The following is a 17,247-nucleotide window of genomic DNA, read 5'->3' as shown; positions in this document are numbered from 1 at the left end:
GAGACTTTGTCACCTAAACAGGCACTGGCACATAACCACGAGAACCAGACAAGTCCTCTGCACAATCTGACTTGTGCTGCAGCCACGAACTAAACCACGCCACGCTGGATTCGTCTGGCCCGAGGAGAACTGTTCCCCCGACTGAGCCTGGTTTCTCCAAAGGTTTTTTCTCCATTTCTGCCACCGATGGAGTTTTGGGTCCTTGCCATTGTCACCTTTGGCTTGCTTAATTGAAGACACTTTCTGGCAATATCCTCGACTTGACTGCACAGATACTATTTGGATGATGACATCACTGAATCAATGATGAACTGATTTTAACTGAAAATTGAGTGTTTACTGCTGTCCTCTTGCACTATTTTCCTATTTATCACTGTAATGCTGCTTTGACACAATATGTATTGTACACTGACCAAAATTATAAACGCAACACTTTTGTTTTTCCCCCCATTTTTCATGATCTGAACTCAAAGATCTAAGACTTTTCTATGTACACAAAAGGCCTATTTCTCTCAAATAAGTGTTCACAAATCTGTCTAAATCTGTCTAGTGAGCACTTCTCCTTTGCTAAGATAATCCATCCTCCTCACAGGTGTGAAATATCAAGATGCTGATTAGACAGCATGATTATTGCACAGATGTGCCTTAGGCTGGACACAATAAAAGAGCACTCTAAAATGTGCAGTTTTATCACACAGCACAATGCCGCAATGTCGCAAGTTTTGAGGGAGTGTGCAGTTGGCATGCTGACTGCAGAAATGTCCACCAGAGCTGTTGTCCGTGAATTGAATGTTCATTTCTCTACCATAAGCCGTCTTCAAAGGTGTTACAGAGAATTTGGCAGTACATCCAACCGGCCTCACAACCGCAGGGCAGATGGCAGACAGCGTGTATGGCGTCATGTGGGTGAGCGGTTTGCTGATGTCAACGTTGTGGATCGAGTGACCCATGGTGGCAGTGGGGTTATGGTATGGGCAAGCGTATGTTATGAACAATGAACACAGGTGCATTTTATTGACGAGATCCTGAGGCCCATTGTTGTGCCATTCATCCATGACCATCACCTCATGTTGCAGCATGATAATGCACGGCCCCATGTTCCAAGGATCTGTACGCAATTCCTGGAAGTTGAAAACATCCCAGTTCTTGCATGGCCAGCATACTCACCGGACATGTCACCCATTGAGCATGTTTGGGACGCTCTGGATCGGCGTATATGATAATGCGTATTCTAGTTCCTGCCAATATACAGCAACTTCGCACAGCCATTGAAGAGGAGTGGACCAACACTCCACAGGCCACAATCAACAACCTGATCAACTCTATGCCAAGGAGATGTGTTGCACTGCGTGAGGCAAATAGTGGTCACACCAGATACTGGCTGGTTTTTGAACCCCCCCAATACAGTAAAACTGCACATTTTTGAGTGGCCTTTTACTGTGTCCAGCCTAAGGCACACCTGTGCAATAATCATGCTGTCTAATGAGCATCTTGATATGCCACACCTGTGAGGAGGATGGATTATCTCGGCAAAGGAGAAGTGCTCACTAACACAGATTTAGACAGATTTGTGAACAATATTTGAGAGAAATAGGCCTTTTGTGTACACAGAAAAAGTCTTAGATCTTTGAGTTCAGCTCATGAAAATGGGGGCAAAAACAAAAGTGTTGCGTTTAAAATTTTGGCCAGTGTATAAAGCACTATATAAAAAAAGGTAACTTGACTACTGGAACTGTGACATTTTCTTCCGCCTGTAAACTGTAAGTATCTTACGGACTGTGAATGTGCAATAATCGTTAATGGTTCATTGAACAAGCATGAAAAACAATGTTTAAAAGGTTTTTGGATTTTACGAAATAATCTTTAAAATGGTACTCTGAAAAGGGAACATTTCTTTTTTTAGTTAACAGAGTGAGTTAATGGCATTAAAGACTTGATGACCAGCAATTTTCTACTATTAAATTATAATAAAATATAGACATTATTAATCAGACCTTTTTACAGACTGTTAAAATTCATTTAAAACGATTTATGTTTACTTCTTCCTGTACAATACTGGGTTTTATATTAGACAGGAACATGTCTTTTAAAAAAAATTCCCACGGAACAAAAGCAGCATTCTTCCACCTTACAAACATTACCAAGTTACGGAACGTTAGTCGTTTCATGCATTTATGACCTCAAGAAATGCTGAAATATTGTAATGCACTACTTGCTTCAACAAACAAGCTACAGTTAGTCTAAAATACAGGTACTAGAGTTCTCACCAGGTAAAAAATATGAACATATTACCTCAATTTTATCATCTCTGGCTACAAATTCTGTATCAGTTATAAAATACCTCTTACCTATAAAGCCCTAAATGTTCTAGTTCCTTTATACTTAACCAATCTTTGTCACGATGCAGTCTGTCATGCTTTTTAAGGGTTGTAAAACTGGACTTTTGATAGTACCAAGGATATCAAAGTCTACTACAGGAGGTCAGGCTTTCCTGATAATGTTCAGGACTCAGACACTCTCTCTCTCTGTTTAATCTAGATTAAAGACGCATCTCTTTAGCCAAGCAATCACATAATGCTTCTCATAAGCTTGTACTACAATTGTATGTGATGAAACAGTACCAAACACAAATGATCATCTTAAACATCTATATTGCTATAACCATCTATTGGTACAAACAGCAGCCATACAGTTTTTTTTTAACAATTGGCATCAAGCATTTACTAATACCTGAAGAACTTTTTCTAAACTCTTAACACAGCAACACATAAATCACACAGTTAGCAAAATAATACATCTTCTGCCCCAAACCACATTTTGTGCAATAAATACTCTATATTTCAAAATGCAAAAACTGTTTTTCAATACATATTAACACCATAATAACACTGTATCCCTGATGCAATAGCTAATCATTCTGTCAAAACACTAGCACATTTTCTATCTAATAAGATCATCATAGTCTATAACAGCACAATGACTGTCAAAATACTAACAGTTGGTGGCGTAACGAAACTGTGTTACTTGTCATGTTTCAGTTCTACCTGATCAGAACATACAATATGAAATCCATGAAGGAGTCATCAGTACTTTATGGAATTTATATTTTAAAAAAGTAAATAAAAGAATTGCTACAGTAGTAATATAAAATTGCTGTCAGCAATTAAAAAAAGTTAAAAGTTTAAAGTTTAAGTTAAAAGTTTATACAAATAAAATTAAATGACAGACAAAAAGGGAAATCATTCTCAGATGGGCTGCAAACCAGTTTGTGATTGCCTGTGAATGGCAGAATGCTATGTTGTTGGACAATCACAAACCACAAATCTCCTCATGTTTCCTCCCACTTGTTCCCTTTCTGCTTCTGGCACCAACTGTGGGTGGAGGTCATCTAAAAAAACAAACGAAAGCGCTCTGTGTTCTTGGGGCCCAACCTGGGGTGCATTTCCTGATAACACTGCCTCTTAGCACACTACAAAGACTCTAAAGCAGGCATGGGCAAACTCGGTCCTGGAGGGCCAGTGTTCCTGCAGAGTTTAGCTCCAACCCTGATAAAACACCTGTCTGTAGCCTTCTAGTAATCCTGAACACATTGATTAGCTTGTTCAGGTGTGTTTAATCAGGGTTAGAGGTAAACTCTGCAGGGACACCTGCCCTCCAGAACCAAGTTTGCCCATGCCTGCTCTGAAGGTATACCTTTCCTAGGTGTGTTCCCCGAACTAAGTTTAGGAAGTCGCTTAAGGTATACCAGGGGTGCCCAACCCTGTTACCTTCCTGCAGAGTTTAGTTCCAACCCTGATCAAACACACCTGTATGTAATTATCAAGTGCTCCTTCAGATCCTAATTAGTTGGTTCAGGTGTGTTTGATCAAGGTTGGAGCTGAACTCTGCAGGAACAGGAAACAGGGTTGAGCACCCCTGAGGTGTACCATCTGTGTAATGTTACCAGGTGCTGTCCATGGCAGTGGTGCTGAATTGGTTGATATCAGTGACTCAAGAATCAATTATTCACTCTATGCAGGAGCTGCTTCACTGTGTTATGTGAGAAAGCAGTGATCTTTATAAAAAAAGAAGCACTTCAGAAATAGTTGAAATTGCATTTATCAGGACTCATGGGATCTTTCAAAAACAATCTAAATTGGAAATTAAATCCAACACCAGGTGTTTTATATAGTTTGATATAGTTCAGTGCTTAAAGTTACATATATATATATGTGTGTGTGTGTGTGTGTGGTTTCTTTCAAAGTGAACCGCTGTACCACTGTTTCACTTGTTAATTTCTTTTTTTTTTTTTGCAATTTCAGCAATGACCCATCCTACAATGGCATGCTCTTGGTCGTAATTATGCAGCTTCCTTCTTCCCCCAGAGCGAGGAAGTCATTGTGTCTTTTAGAGGAACAAAAAAACAACATATTTGTATTTGTAGCTGCTGGTGGCCAGTTATTGTGATACAGAACAACTGCAATTATGGCCCTCATTAAATGCATTACTTACCTGTTGAATGGTTGAAAAATACGGATAATGGCTGACCATTTGAGACTCTTTCACCAGCCTCTTTCACTGATAGACCATGGTTTATCTTCAACACCTGCCTATTTAATGGACTGACATTGGAATCAGCTGTTTCTCAAGGTCCTTGGTAACCTGGCAGAGCCGGAGGGTGATGAGGACCCAGGAGAACATGAAATGAACAGGAGGAAGAGGAACAAAGACCCCAGATGAAGCCAAAAATACTGTATGGAACAAGCAGAAGGGGATGGGCTAGGGTTCTGGACGGAACCAGGGAGTCAATATCCAGGATAAGGACAGCTGTATCTACCTCAGTCAGGGTCCTGGGGCTGGGCACAAGGGCAGAAACTAGCTCCTAGACAGACAGGGCAGCGACCATTAGCTTTGGGACTGGAAATGGATGCAATGGATGCTGGCTCAGGGACAGACAGGGTAATATGAGTGCAATAAGAGCTCCGGGGCTGGGGCAATGCTGTCAAGACAGGACGTCTCCTCCACTTCACCCAATGAACCACTTAATAGAACAGGCTGATCAAGGTATTGACAAAGCATCCCTCGAGGACCATCCTTTGGGCATCAACAACTTCAACAGTTCATTTAAAGAGCACCTATTATTCCCCTTTTTACAAGATGTAATATGAGTCTCAGGTGTCCCCAGAATGTGCATGTGAAGTTCCAGCTCAAACTACCCCACAGATCATTTATTATATCATTTTGAATGCCTATTTGGAGCATAGACTGTAAAAAAAGATGGACAATGCACCTTCACTCTCTTCCTTTGAAGAAAAGTGAAGCCGCCAGTGTCCCAGTAGGGCATGCTGATTTGGGACCAGAGTCTGTGCAGTAGTGAGAGAAGTGGAGCCGCATCCCACCAACACTCCCGCATAGGGCTCATAGGCTCACGCCCCCAACCCTTTTTTAATTAGCCTGAATGCTCCAGTTTTTGTCTGCTAATTGCCGTACAAGAGGCTTCTGTTAAAATAAGGTAAATACAACTCCAATCCTCTCATGAAGATCCCAAAAAAGTCAGATGGCACCTTTGCTCAGAGAAGCTGCTGTCAATCTTAGTTTTTAAAGCACCACTTAACTAACACCAAACTTATTTTAAAAACAAACACTTGAACTTACATCAGTGTGATAAAAACCATCAAAAATATATTTGAAGTAAAATTTAATTATTTTGTTTGTCTCATGTCCCATTAGATTACATGAAGAGGGTGGGGTTTATGACCCATACTAAGACTACAAACCAGGAGGCGATCTTTACTTTTCAAGACTTGTGAGGCACATTTAAGTAGAAACACACTGTTTTATGCATGTCTCTTTAAATGCAAATGAGCTGCTGCCCCTGCTGCAGGACTGATGTTGCCAATCTTTGGTCTATAGCTGTAATAAGAAGACATTTATTACTTGAATGCTGCATTTAGCTGCTCCAGCGTGAAGATAAACATGGCAGATTGTGTGAAGCTCATTCAGGGTGGAGCTCTGTTAATACGGCTGTGTCACTCAACAGTTGTGGGTGGGGCTTGTAAAACATGACATCAAAATTTTAAAGATTCTGTGATTGGTAAACTCAGAGACACTGCTTATGGTTTATAGGAATTAAAAAAAAAAAAAAGGAGCAGGTGGATTTTTATCATTATAGGGTGGTTGTGTACACACACTGCCAACACACATTTATGTTCAAACAACATGTAAAAGTATCCCTGTTGAAAAAAAAAAACAGCTAAAACCAGCCTAAGCTGGTTGGCTGGTCTTAGCTGGTTTAAGCTGGGAATAGCTGGTTTTAGTTGTCTCCCAATGTGGCCAAAACCCTGAAACCAGCCTGCTGACCAGCTATGACCAGCTAAGACCAGCCAACCAGCTTAGGCTGGTTTTAGCAATTTTTTTCAGCAGGGATATTTTGCATAATAGGTGCCCTTTAATCCTGTAAAAAATTAAATGAGGGCATCGCTATCAAAGTACACCAAAGTAGCTCGATGTAAAGACTCACTGATGTGGTCCATAAGAGAATAATAGTTCTGCTTGAGGAGGATTGGCTGAACAATCGCTAAATCCAATTGTTGGTCCTTCTGTAATGACTGCTCATAAGCAGTATGAGTAACAGATTTTTTTTTAAACAAAACAAGATTAAAATAAAAACACAGGCAGAAATGGTAATTCACACAGAAAAAACACTGTTATAAACACAGACTGTGTCAAAATTAGAACTTGGGAAAACATAGGCTATACTGTATATACAAAGGATAACTCAAACTCAACTGGAAACAGGTGAAAGAATAAGTAAGAAAATAAAAATCATTAGTCTCTTCTGAAGCCTGATGTAGATCTAGCTCCAGCTCTGAAACATAATCTGGTTCATAACATCACTCAGTTAACTGCACAGGCGGTGCAGTGGCTGGGACATCTGAGGAGATACTAGGGATGTTGGCAGGAATATTAAATGAAGTTCCAAACGTATGTTCGGGAGGAGCCTAATCATCCAGTCCTGTCAATCACCATTACGATGCTATATAAGCAGCTCTCATTGCACCGTCCCAGCTTCAGTTCTTCTGGCATCCCTCCACCTCCTCTATTTCTGTTATTCTCCCTCTAGGTAATATTGCAATGGGGGGTTGAACTCAGCGCTCAAGCCGAACCTTGGGTTTGAGCCTCCATTAAGGACAGCAAGCCAAGTTTGTTTACCATTGCCCATCAGGACTGGATGGGCAGGCGAACTCACGAAAGTCCAAATGAAGTGGCTTGATGATTGGTTTCCTTTGATGTGTTGACCTGTTTCTAAATTGAAATTAGGGAAGCACATGAGCTTGTCCCCCGTTTTTAAATAGCCAGTAAATTTCTGTAATATTACCAGTTCATGTTACTACAGTAAAACTCTCATTTTTAGTAATAATGATGATGTGTAGGAAAACGAATGTTGGTGCATGGCACCAATGTCATCTCTTCTTTTCAGGGCTGTTAGTAATCCCAAGGCTGACCAACTGTTTGATCTCCTCTATCACATTAAGGCAGAATATTCTGTGCAGAATTCAAACTGGTCGGATCAAATTTGTGTCTGTGCCGCAATATCAAGGGAAACCTGTTCGACTTAACCATGTGATCTGCTTAAAAATATTCTGTCTCTGGTGCACATGACAGTGACACAAAACCAGGCTTTAGTCACACAAACTAAAAACATATTTGGGGGTGTTCTCCTTTCAAGCATTTGTTGCATGAAGCTTTCAGAAGAGAGACTTGAGGAGTGTAAGTGGCACCAAATGAACTCTTCCTGATTGCTCAAGTGATGAGGTTGTTCTCCATCGTCACAGTGGGTGGTGCTCCTCGGTGGTGGTGGATCTTAATGACAGTGGAGTCAGCAACCTGGGCCTGCTGGAACATTTCAGAGAACATCATCTTCACATCTTCTCTCATACCACTTAGAAGATCCTGCTGTGTTTACAGAGAGCCACAGATCCACCACAGCAAAGGATGCAAACCAAAGAATATGTCAAAGTATGCATTTTAAGGATGCTCTCATAGATGCCAACCTATAGTGGCCTATCACAACCCATACCCACTCACTATATGGCACAGGGCAAGGATGGGCAACTCCAGTGATGATTGGGGATGGAGCTAAACATTGCAGGACAGTGGCTCTCTGGAGCTGCCTATCCTTGGATGTTTAGGTGGTTAAAAAGGTAAGAATGGTGGTTAAGGGTAAAAAGGTAAGAAACAAATAATGAATGACCATGCTTAATTTGAAAAAAAAAAAAAAAAAAAAAAAAAAAAAAAAAAACTAAAAGCCTGGGCCTATTTGATTGCATTTGTTTTGGCAAGTAAAAGAAAAAAATCTGCTAAGACAGTAATAATTTTTACTGAGGGGTGTGGGCACTGTACTGAGAAAATGACAGTCCCTATGTGTGATCCTGGAGCACAAAACCAGTCATAAGTAGCACTGGTATATTTGTACATTGTATGCATCAAAAACATTGATTTTTCTTTTATGCCAAAAATCATTAGGATATTAATATCATGTTCCATGAAGGTATTTTGGAGATTTCCTACCATAAATATATCAAAACTTAATTTTTGATTAGTAATATGCATTGCTAAGAACATCATTTGGACAACTTTAAAGGTGATTTTCTCAATATTTCGATTTTTTTTTTTTCACCCTCAGATTTCAGATTTCCAAATAGTTGCATCTCGGCCAAATATTGTCCTATCCTAACAAACCATACATCAATGTAAAGCTTATTTATTCAGATTTCAGATGATGTTTAAATTTTGGTCCAGGGTCACATATTGTCTTTATATGATCTGGGACTTAAATGAACCGACCTGACATTGACATTATTTTCTCTTTTACAATGTGCCTTCAAATCTTGTAATTACGAAAATGTCTTAAAACTACAAGTTAATATCCAGCATATAGAGCCTTAGAGCCTTTATATCTCACAACACATTCACCTTCGGACTCACATAAAAAAAGCTTCTCTAGGAATTATAAGATAAGTCTTTTGTTGGCAGCCTACTAAAAAGCAAGCTCAGACAATTAGGAGTTATGTTTTAGAAAACGCCCATCACTGCACATGTAGGTCCCTAAATGTACTGTCAATTCAAAACTCCGGTTTCTTTGGTTGATCGGATTACAGGCGCTCGGTAGGCTGTCCTCTAACCAACCTGACCCCAAACATTTTAACAACCTTTTTGGTTGTTGTTCTTTGAATTACTTTTCTTTTTTTTTTGGGTACAGTTTTGACAAATTTAGGGGACAAATTTTTGGGATTGGTAATCCCAAAAGCCATGACAGGCTTTTACCATTACCGTTTTAGCGTCTCCTTGAGACACAACATACTCTTTTGCACCATCAAAATGGTTCTCTTTGCAAAACCTTGCAGTCCCATGCACAACCTTGCCAAATGCTATACTCTATAAATGTGGTATAGTGTCATTAAAGCTGATGTGCATGATGTGTATTTTTTTTCAGTGTCAAATGACCAAAAGACATTTTAATATTACAGATTAAAGCAGCACATTTGTAATAAAAACTCATTTGTTACTTGCTCAAAATCTATTCAGCATTGTAGCTCATGCAGCACGGATGAAGTAAGAACGAAAGGCAATACTGCACTTCACGAACGGACAGAAACCTTTCTACACAACTGAGCAGCTGGAATGACAATTGCATTGCAGTGTCAAATGACTAAAAAAGTGACTTGAAGGTCAATGACTGGCTTTCCTAGTAACAGGGCTTTCCACAATTTTTATTGCACTGACACAGATCTATTTGCAGTAAATTATACACCTACAAACAGTGGCAGGTACAACATGGCATTGACACCTACAAGACACTATCCTCAGTGATGGACGATCTTTAGACAGACGATATAATCATGTATGCTACAGCTGCAGACGTCTGCGAGACCATTGACTTGCTCATACTGTCGAGGCACATCTCAGATGAAATATTTCACTCTTAGAACATAGAACAAAGCTGATATTTACCATTTATATAACAATATAACTTAGTAGTCAGGTGTGGAACACCTCGTGTTCTCCATTTCAAGAAGGGGGTCTAAGTCTTGAAAACTTCGTACACAATTGAACCTACTTATGGAGCGCCAAAGAAGCCGCACCGCAGTGTCTTCAGAACCGTCGTTGCCGTTTTCCTCGCAAACGTTCCTGCGGTCGATCGTTTCCTCGGGTCAATGAAGAGCTCGTCGGCGTGAAGGTCGGGTAAACATTAAAGGCAAACGTTGCTCAAGGCAGATGCCAAACCTTTAGAAACAGAAGTCAAGCAACGGGGCTCAAGCATATTAGTGTAATACGTGTCCGATATGAGGGACGTGCCGACAACCGATAAAATAAAAAGATTCCCCTCTCGTTTTCCGTTTCCCATCAACTCCGCGTGATACTCGCGTCATCATTTGACATAAGTGGAAAAAATGATATAACTTTAAGGAAGCAAAAGAAAACTTAAAAAAAAAAAAAAATGATGATGATACAGCGAAATGTCCCTCTATTTCTTGCTACGCAGGCGTTTGGAGTGACGTGGGAGGTCCGAGCACTTGCGGGGCCGTTTGAGACACAGCCCGTTCTCGCCCTCGGCGGCTGCGGAGACGGCCGGGCTCGCGACGCTGGCCGAGGAGGAGGAGGAGGTGGACGCGGCGGCCGCCGCCGGGGTGGAGGAGGAGCTGGAGGCGACCGCTGCGCTGTCCATCAGTTCCCTGAGCTTGTGCTCCAGCTCGGCCAGCCGGGCGTTCTGCTCCCCGATCACCTGCGACTGCTCCAGCAGCTTCTGCTCCTGGTCCTGCAGCTGCTTCTGCTGCTCCAGCTGCTTGACCCGCACCTCCTGCATCTCCCGCCGCAGCGCCGTCATGGACGCCCCGTTCACCTTCACCTGCTGCTGGACCTTGGTCATCTCGGAGCGAGACGGAGTGTTTTTGGCCAACAAGGACATGGTGGTCAGAGAGGTAGAGGGACCGGCCACTGCGAGACAAGAGCCGTGAGATTTAGTGGACAACAATCCAGAGGAAAACCAAAGAAATAAAAAACAATCACACAGATTAAATGACAGTCGTACCCGGAGCAGATCCGATCAGTCGCCCGGAGAGATCCGCGCCAGGAAGCCTCTTCTTCAGGATGGGGACGATCTTCTCGTCGAAGTACTCCATGGCCATGGAAGATATGTCTCGCAGCTCCTGCAGCACCTCGTGTGCTCTCTGCGGTGCACGTGTGGAGTTGACATACCGCAAAACACGATATATCTCATCGATCACCTACAGGAAGCAGATAACAACACTGTCATTAAAAAAGTGATTTATCTGGGCAGTATGACTTTTGTTTGCAAAAAAAAAAAAAGTGATAAAACAGAATATATACACATGCACTCAAAAAATGCTGGGTTTAACTTGTTGGGTCATTTTATTATTAATAATTTCATTATTTCAATCTGTGTTGTATTTTGTCCATGTGTTCTTGCTTAATAATAAATGTTCATCTTTTAAATCAGGGTTCCCACACCTTGGTCAACTTCAAATTCAAGGACCTTTCAAGGACTTTCCAGGTCCAATACCCTCAAATTCAAGGACTTAATATGGGGACATTTTCAAGTGTGAGCAAGGTTACATCGTGTTACCTTGTAAGATACATTGTTACACTTCATGTGTCAAACACAACTATGCAAAAAAGCATGTTTCGCATTTATTTTTGGGCATACGTGACCCTGGATCACTAAACCAGTCATAAGTGGCACAGGTATATCTGTAGCAGTAACCAAAAATACATTGTATGGGTCAAAATTATTTTTCTTTTATGCCAAAAATCAGGATATTAAGTAAAGATCACGTTCCATGAAGATATTTTGTTAATTTCCTACCGTAAATATATCAAAACATGTTGTTTTAATAACATCCATCTCACTGTCAGATCATACAATACCCTATTTTAATATAATTATTGTCTAAATCAATGCAATCAATCACTGTGCTCTCCTGGCTAATATAGGTGTCAATGCCAAAATCTCTACTGTTTAAAAACAATGGTCTAATGCATGACTCTTTATGTATTATACACGTGTCAACGGCATGACAAACATCTACTTGTGGACTGAGCTTCCGCTCATACAGAACTTACCAACTAATTTTGTTTCCTACAACAGGTTAATTAAGAGCATTTCTGGAAAAGTAGCCATTGGAAATTTAGCAGAAACCCACATGAGCTACAGAGTGAACAATGTGTCATGAATGACCCTCCAATGTCACGATTAAAGCTGGACTTTCATTTGTAAAATTTAACTAGTTATAACTCATTAAACAGAATGAATGCCAAGATTTCTCACACACTTGCATTTATAATTTGGATTACAAAATCAACTATAAAGACTTAATCATGAGTAAATAAAAATAAATAAAAATTTAGGTTTGCTGTAATTGTTTGCAGGGCTACACAATTTGACAAAAAAAAAAAAGAAAAAGAAAAAAGAAGCAAAAAAAAAGATTGTCAAATAGATTATTTTGTGATTGCAAATGGAGGTTTAATAAGACAAACACACACATAACATCGAGACAGGGAAATCAAAACAAAACAACCCACTAAAAACACTAGTAGCTTCTTAAGGGTTTTGGTTGTAAATCTCCTAAACCTGATGGCAACACATCACATCATTGGTCTTCAGTGACAAATGACAAATACTTGTGATTTGCATTCACTGCTGCAGGCCTTGATACCATGCAACGCTTATGCGCTTTTGCATAATCCCCTCTGAGCTTCTGCATTTCCTCAAGAAAGATTTTAACTACGGCACACCCTACAAGATTACTACAATTACAGTCTGCTGTATTACTTGGATTATTTTTAGATTACTAAAGATATGACAGCTGACATGAGCAGATGATTCTTCAGATTGTTCACTGCAGTGTGAATTAACCCTGTAAGGGTGCAACCTAACACCTCACAAAAAACTAGACTGTCTGGTTGATGTCACCTATGGAGAGGTTTAAAGACCAAATCTGTGTTCTTCTGACCATCTCAAGATGACACCATAACACTGGAGGTTTGCTTTAGCGTCTACTGCATGGCACATCAATGGGAATCATGATGTTCATTAGTTACTAGTATTGACAAGAGTTTGACATATTTTGCTTCTACATTACCATTCCAAGATCTGAACCACTCAAAAAAACGTACACATCTTAAAACCTCAAAAAGGTCCTGAGAATGGAGACCGTGTTGTGATGATTTAATAAACATCGAATTTAAACACCGAAAGAGCGACTTGGAATACTTGGTTCTTTAAGCACTAAGCAAACCTGATCGGTATTTCATGCTAACGATACTCCCTTCATTAAAGGCTGATCACAGAAGATGCATGTTAATGGCCTTCTATCTTGGCTCAGTACTGACTTCAGCTGATAGTAGGATTTTACAGGACTTTTTTCCTGATTATTACAGCTCAAAAATGACTGAATTGGCTGAGGGTTTTCTCAAAATTGGTAAAGCTGTTTACAGCATTTTTGAGTTTGCGGTGAAAAAACATAAATTTTAGTACATAACTAAACATGCATTAAAAATATTAAAGGTTGAATTGATTCAGTTTCATAACGCAATGGGGTTTATTACGAGGGACAGAGCAGCTGTATCAGACCTGCAGCTAATGAAACAACACTCAACATTTACATTTAAAAATGCTCACATTTATGTCACACAAATGATTTTTGTGCAATTAATAAAAAAAACAACACACTGACATGCAACGCAACGACTAGCCTGTCAAAGACATAAGTGGTCACACATCTATGACCATGCATTAACATTTCCGCTGGAAAAGCATTAAAATTCTCACGCTGTGACACACACATGATGTGATCAAACTATCAGTGTCGTCCAATGCATTTCCCAACCAAACTCAACCGCTGAGAACCATACGCCTTACAGTATTTACAGTTTAGCATCAATTCTGATGAAGAGAAATAAGCTGAGCATGATAACTCAAACGTCAAAGATTGTGTCATTTTGTCCTTTTACCAATTGCACACATAGCAGCTAATATGGAGTAATTAAATGAAATGGACAGAATATCACAATCATATTACTGCAACATTTTCAGTTCCTTTAAATGATGAAACTAAACTCTAATGTATCTAGTACACGAGAGTGGACCATCTTTTATAAGACATGCACATGTACCTTTCCAGGAATGAAGCAGCAGAGGTTTGAATCCACGTATTTCATGAAGGTCATGTTCAGCAGTGACAGGCGCGTCTCCACCGCCGCCAGTATGTCTGCGTGACGCGCTAACGAGTGGTTCCTCCGCTCCGACTCCCGCCTGAGAATCATTGCCAACAAATGCATTAGTTTCCATTATTGAACAACAACTTTAACTAGAAGAACTGACACTTAAAGTCACTCTGAAATAAAGACACCTCTCCAACAGACACATGAAACCCCTGAGACAGATCTGAAGATGAACTCATAACTCCCTGAATGCATATACTCAAAATAACCGTGCATCACTATAGTGAATTAAAATAAAACGTTCAGGAAAAGGAGCACAATATTTAAAAACATTTCATATATCTCACTGAAACCACTGACTTTTACATTTGGTCAGTCAGTTCCAGAGAAGAAAACTGAAAATGAGCGAGTCACTGAATCATTACAATCATTCGAGATGAATTAAATACAGAAGAGATGACCGCCGCAGTTAAGATGCAGAGTGGGGAAAAAACACACAGGCCAAGTCTGACTTCTCATAGTCAATCAGCAATGTGCATCAGCACAGGCTCTTTATGTGATGCCGCTCTTTGTTGCCAATAAAAAGCATGCATGTGAAATACTGCTGCTCTTACATGAAGAATGATGCAAGTCTGTCTTTCCATCAGCTCCTACAGACATGCATCCTGTAATATGATCGCATCACATACTCTATACAGACGTCACACTGTCAGGGTGTGAGGAGAGTCCACGCATAATTCAGACTAAAGAATTTCGACTAAAGGATTAAAAGCGGTTGATCTGGTTGTGTCTCATTTGGAGCAAGTCTTGTGTCTACATTTAATGGTGCTGTTAAACAATATTTAAGACATATAAATAAGCTTTCTTGGTGTGCATCAGGCAGGGCTTCATGCACAAACTTTTTTCAGTCACCTTTTTCAAAAAGTAAATAAAACTGCTTTCAGTGCATAAGATCACTGATCTTCTGATCTACACAGAACATTCAATTAAACAGTCAGAGCACCAGTGCATTATAAACCACACTGACGAGCGCAGGAGATGACGACACCGATGCCACACACCAGCCTTAATTACAAGCTTATCCAGCTATGCATCATAACCGCTATGAAAAATAAGCAATTGGTATTATTACAAAAAGAAATAGTTTCATAAATCTAAAAGGGGGAATCATTTTTAATATAACTATGGCTGTCACAAGCTGTGTCAGGTGTGGCTTTTGCTGGGCTGTGGTGTAAACAAACTTGGCACATGATATGACAGAAATATATTAAATATATACAGTGGGGAAAAGATTTTAAATGCAAAAGATTCAACTATATACTATTTTGAGTTCAGCTGTGGATGGTGTTGCCGTTTGGTGGGGCAAAAAAACACTCCCTGCAGATCTGGACATAATTGACATGAAAAACAGGCTTCAGTCTCACATCTGTTCTGAAAACCAGAGCACTTATTACAGACTTATATAAACGTAAATCACACAGCAAAAGCCTCTCATTTCCCAAAGAATGAAGTCTTAAAGCGACAGTTCACCCCATAATCATCACCGTCATCTTTTACTCGCCCTCAAGTCGATTTAAACTTCAAAGATATTTTGGGAAATGTCTGTTTGTCCATTTCTGATCAGTCACAAACAACATTACGGCAGAATAATCATTTTATCGAGATCTAAAGAGTTAACGGTGTCATCTACACTAGAGGTATAAAAGCAGTCACTGGGGCAGTACACTTGCAAAAGGTACCAATATGTACACTTTAGATACTAGAATATACCTTTATACTACTAAAAATGCACCCTTTAGGAGTAAATAAGAGACACAGAGACAACCATTGTACCTTTTTTTTACTGAGAGTGTCAAATCGCCAGTTGTGCAGTTCTTCAGAGGTTTTAACAAGTTAAATAACGGAGTAATCTGAGTGTTGAGGAGACGCGTCTCACCTGGGCAGCTGGGCTTTGACCTGTTTCTGGCACAGGCTGTGATAGCGCTCCACTTTTAGGAAGCCTTGATTGAGCATGCGCTGACAAATCATATCCATGCGTTTACACACCTGCAATATAGAGAAAAATCAAGTCTTCCTTTAGCTTTACAGCAAGGGCAACACTGTCTGCGGTATGAGATCCAGATTAGGAAAAACTGCCATAAACATTCTGAGGGAGAGTTTGTGTTCAAAAGTGCATGCTTAAACAGCTGGATGCAATGTGAAACATATGGACAAATAAACCTCACTATAATGCAAACGTAATTGTGAACGTAATTTTGACAATGTAACATTTAGACGTGAATCTCAGACTCGTACATTTGTATTTCATGCACTAACTACTGTAAAAGCTCCGCAGTGACTCGTGCACTGAAACATTTTAATGGGCACACGGGGTGTGTCTAAAATCTAGTGTGCTGCATACCAAGACAGCACTTTTCGAGTCTCGAAACCGAGTGAGCGGACACTATTTTTGACGCATTCAAACGTCGCCGTTACGAAACCCAGCAGTATCACGACGATTATGCCCTAAAAAGCTGTTATCGCCAGTGATGTTATGACTAAATTTGACCGCCAAAGCTGCAGCTGAAACAGTCGGCTCTCCAGAGAGAACTCGACACTCTCACGGCCAGAAATGCGGAGCATAACTATCAAAGCGACAACGACTACATGTCGTTCGCGTGGCCAGAAGTGCAGCGAGTGCAGTGAGCTGGCTGTGTGTAGAGACGCAGCCCCGCTGGACTGCAGTCTGGCTCATTGTTTTTCTCACCAGCCGCAGCAGACTGATCTCGTCGTACGACAGGAAGTTGAGGATGGTCTCGATGGCCACGATCGGGAGTCCCAGCAGCGCGTTGTTCTGGTGCGGCTGATCCGGCGCTGGTGAGGGGAGCCGCGGCGACACCGAGTCCGAATACAGCGGCGCGACTCCTGCATCAGCGCTCACTACAACAGCCGCCATCTTCTCCAAGCTCAAGACCACAGGACGTGACGACACACCGTTGAGCCCAGCGGGCGGAAGTGAGGAGGACTGCAGGCTGATGACGCGGA

The 17,247-nt window shown here is 40.6% G+C and overlaps 1 protein-coding gene across 1 annotated transcript; it reads right to left on the bottom strand.

The window, feature by feature from the left end:
• Window positions 1-9,731: 9,731 nt before the first annotated feature.
• fbxo28 (F-box protein 28) lies at window positions 9,732-17,247 on the bottom strand. The gene is made up of 5 exons (XM_051126779.1): window positions 16,970-17,247; window positions 16,160-16,269; window positions 14,176-14,314; window positions 11,072-11,267; window positions 9,732-10,977 (listed from the first exon to the last, which is right to left on the bottom strand). The coding sequence occupies exons 1-5, from the start codon at window positions 17,156-17,158 to the stop codon at window positions 10,508-10,510; spliced, it is 1,104 nt and encodes a 367-aa protein (XP_050982736.1). The 5' UTR covers window positions 17,159-17,247; the 3' UTR covers window positions 9,732-10,507.

The sequence above is a fragment of the Labeo rohita genome, chromosome 13 (assembly GCF_022985175.1).
Source record: "Labeo rohita strain BAU-BD-2019 chromosome 13, IGBB_LRoh.1.0, whole genome shotgun sequence".
NCBI classification, from domain to species: domain Eukaryota; kingdom Metazoa; phylum Chordata; class Actinopteri; order Cypriniformes; family Cyprinidae; genus Labeo; species Labeo rohita.
Note: the sequence above shows the minus strand (reverse complement) of the source record. Positions and strands in the feature narration are given on the sequence as shown.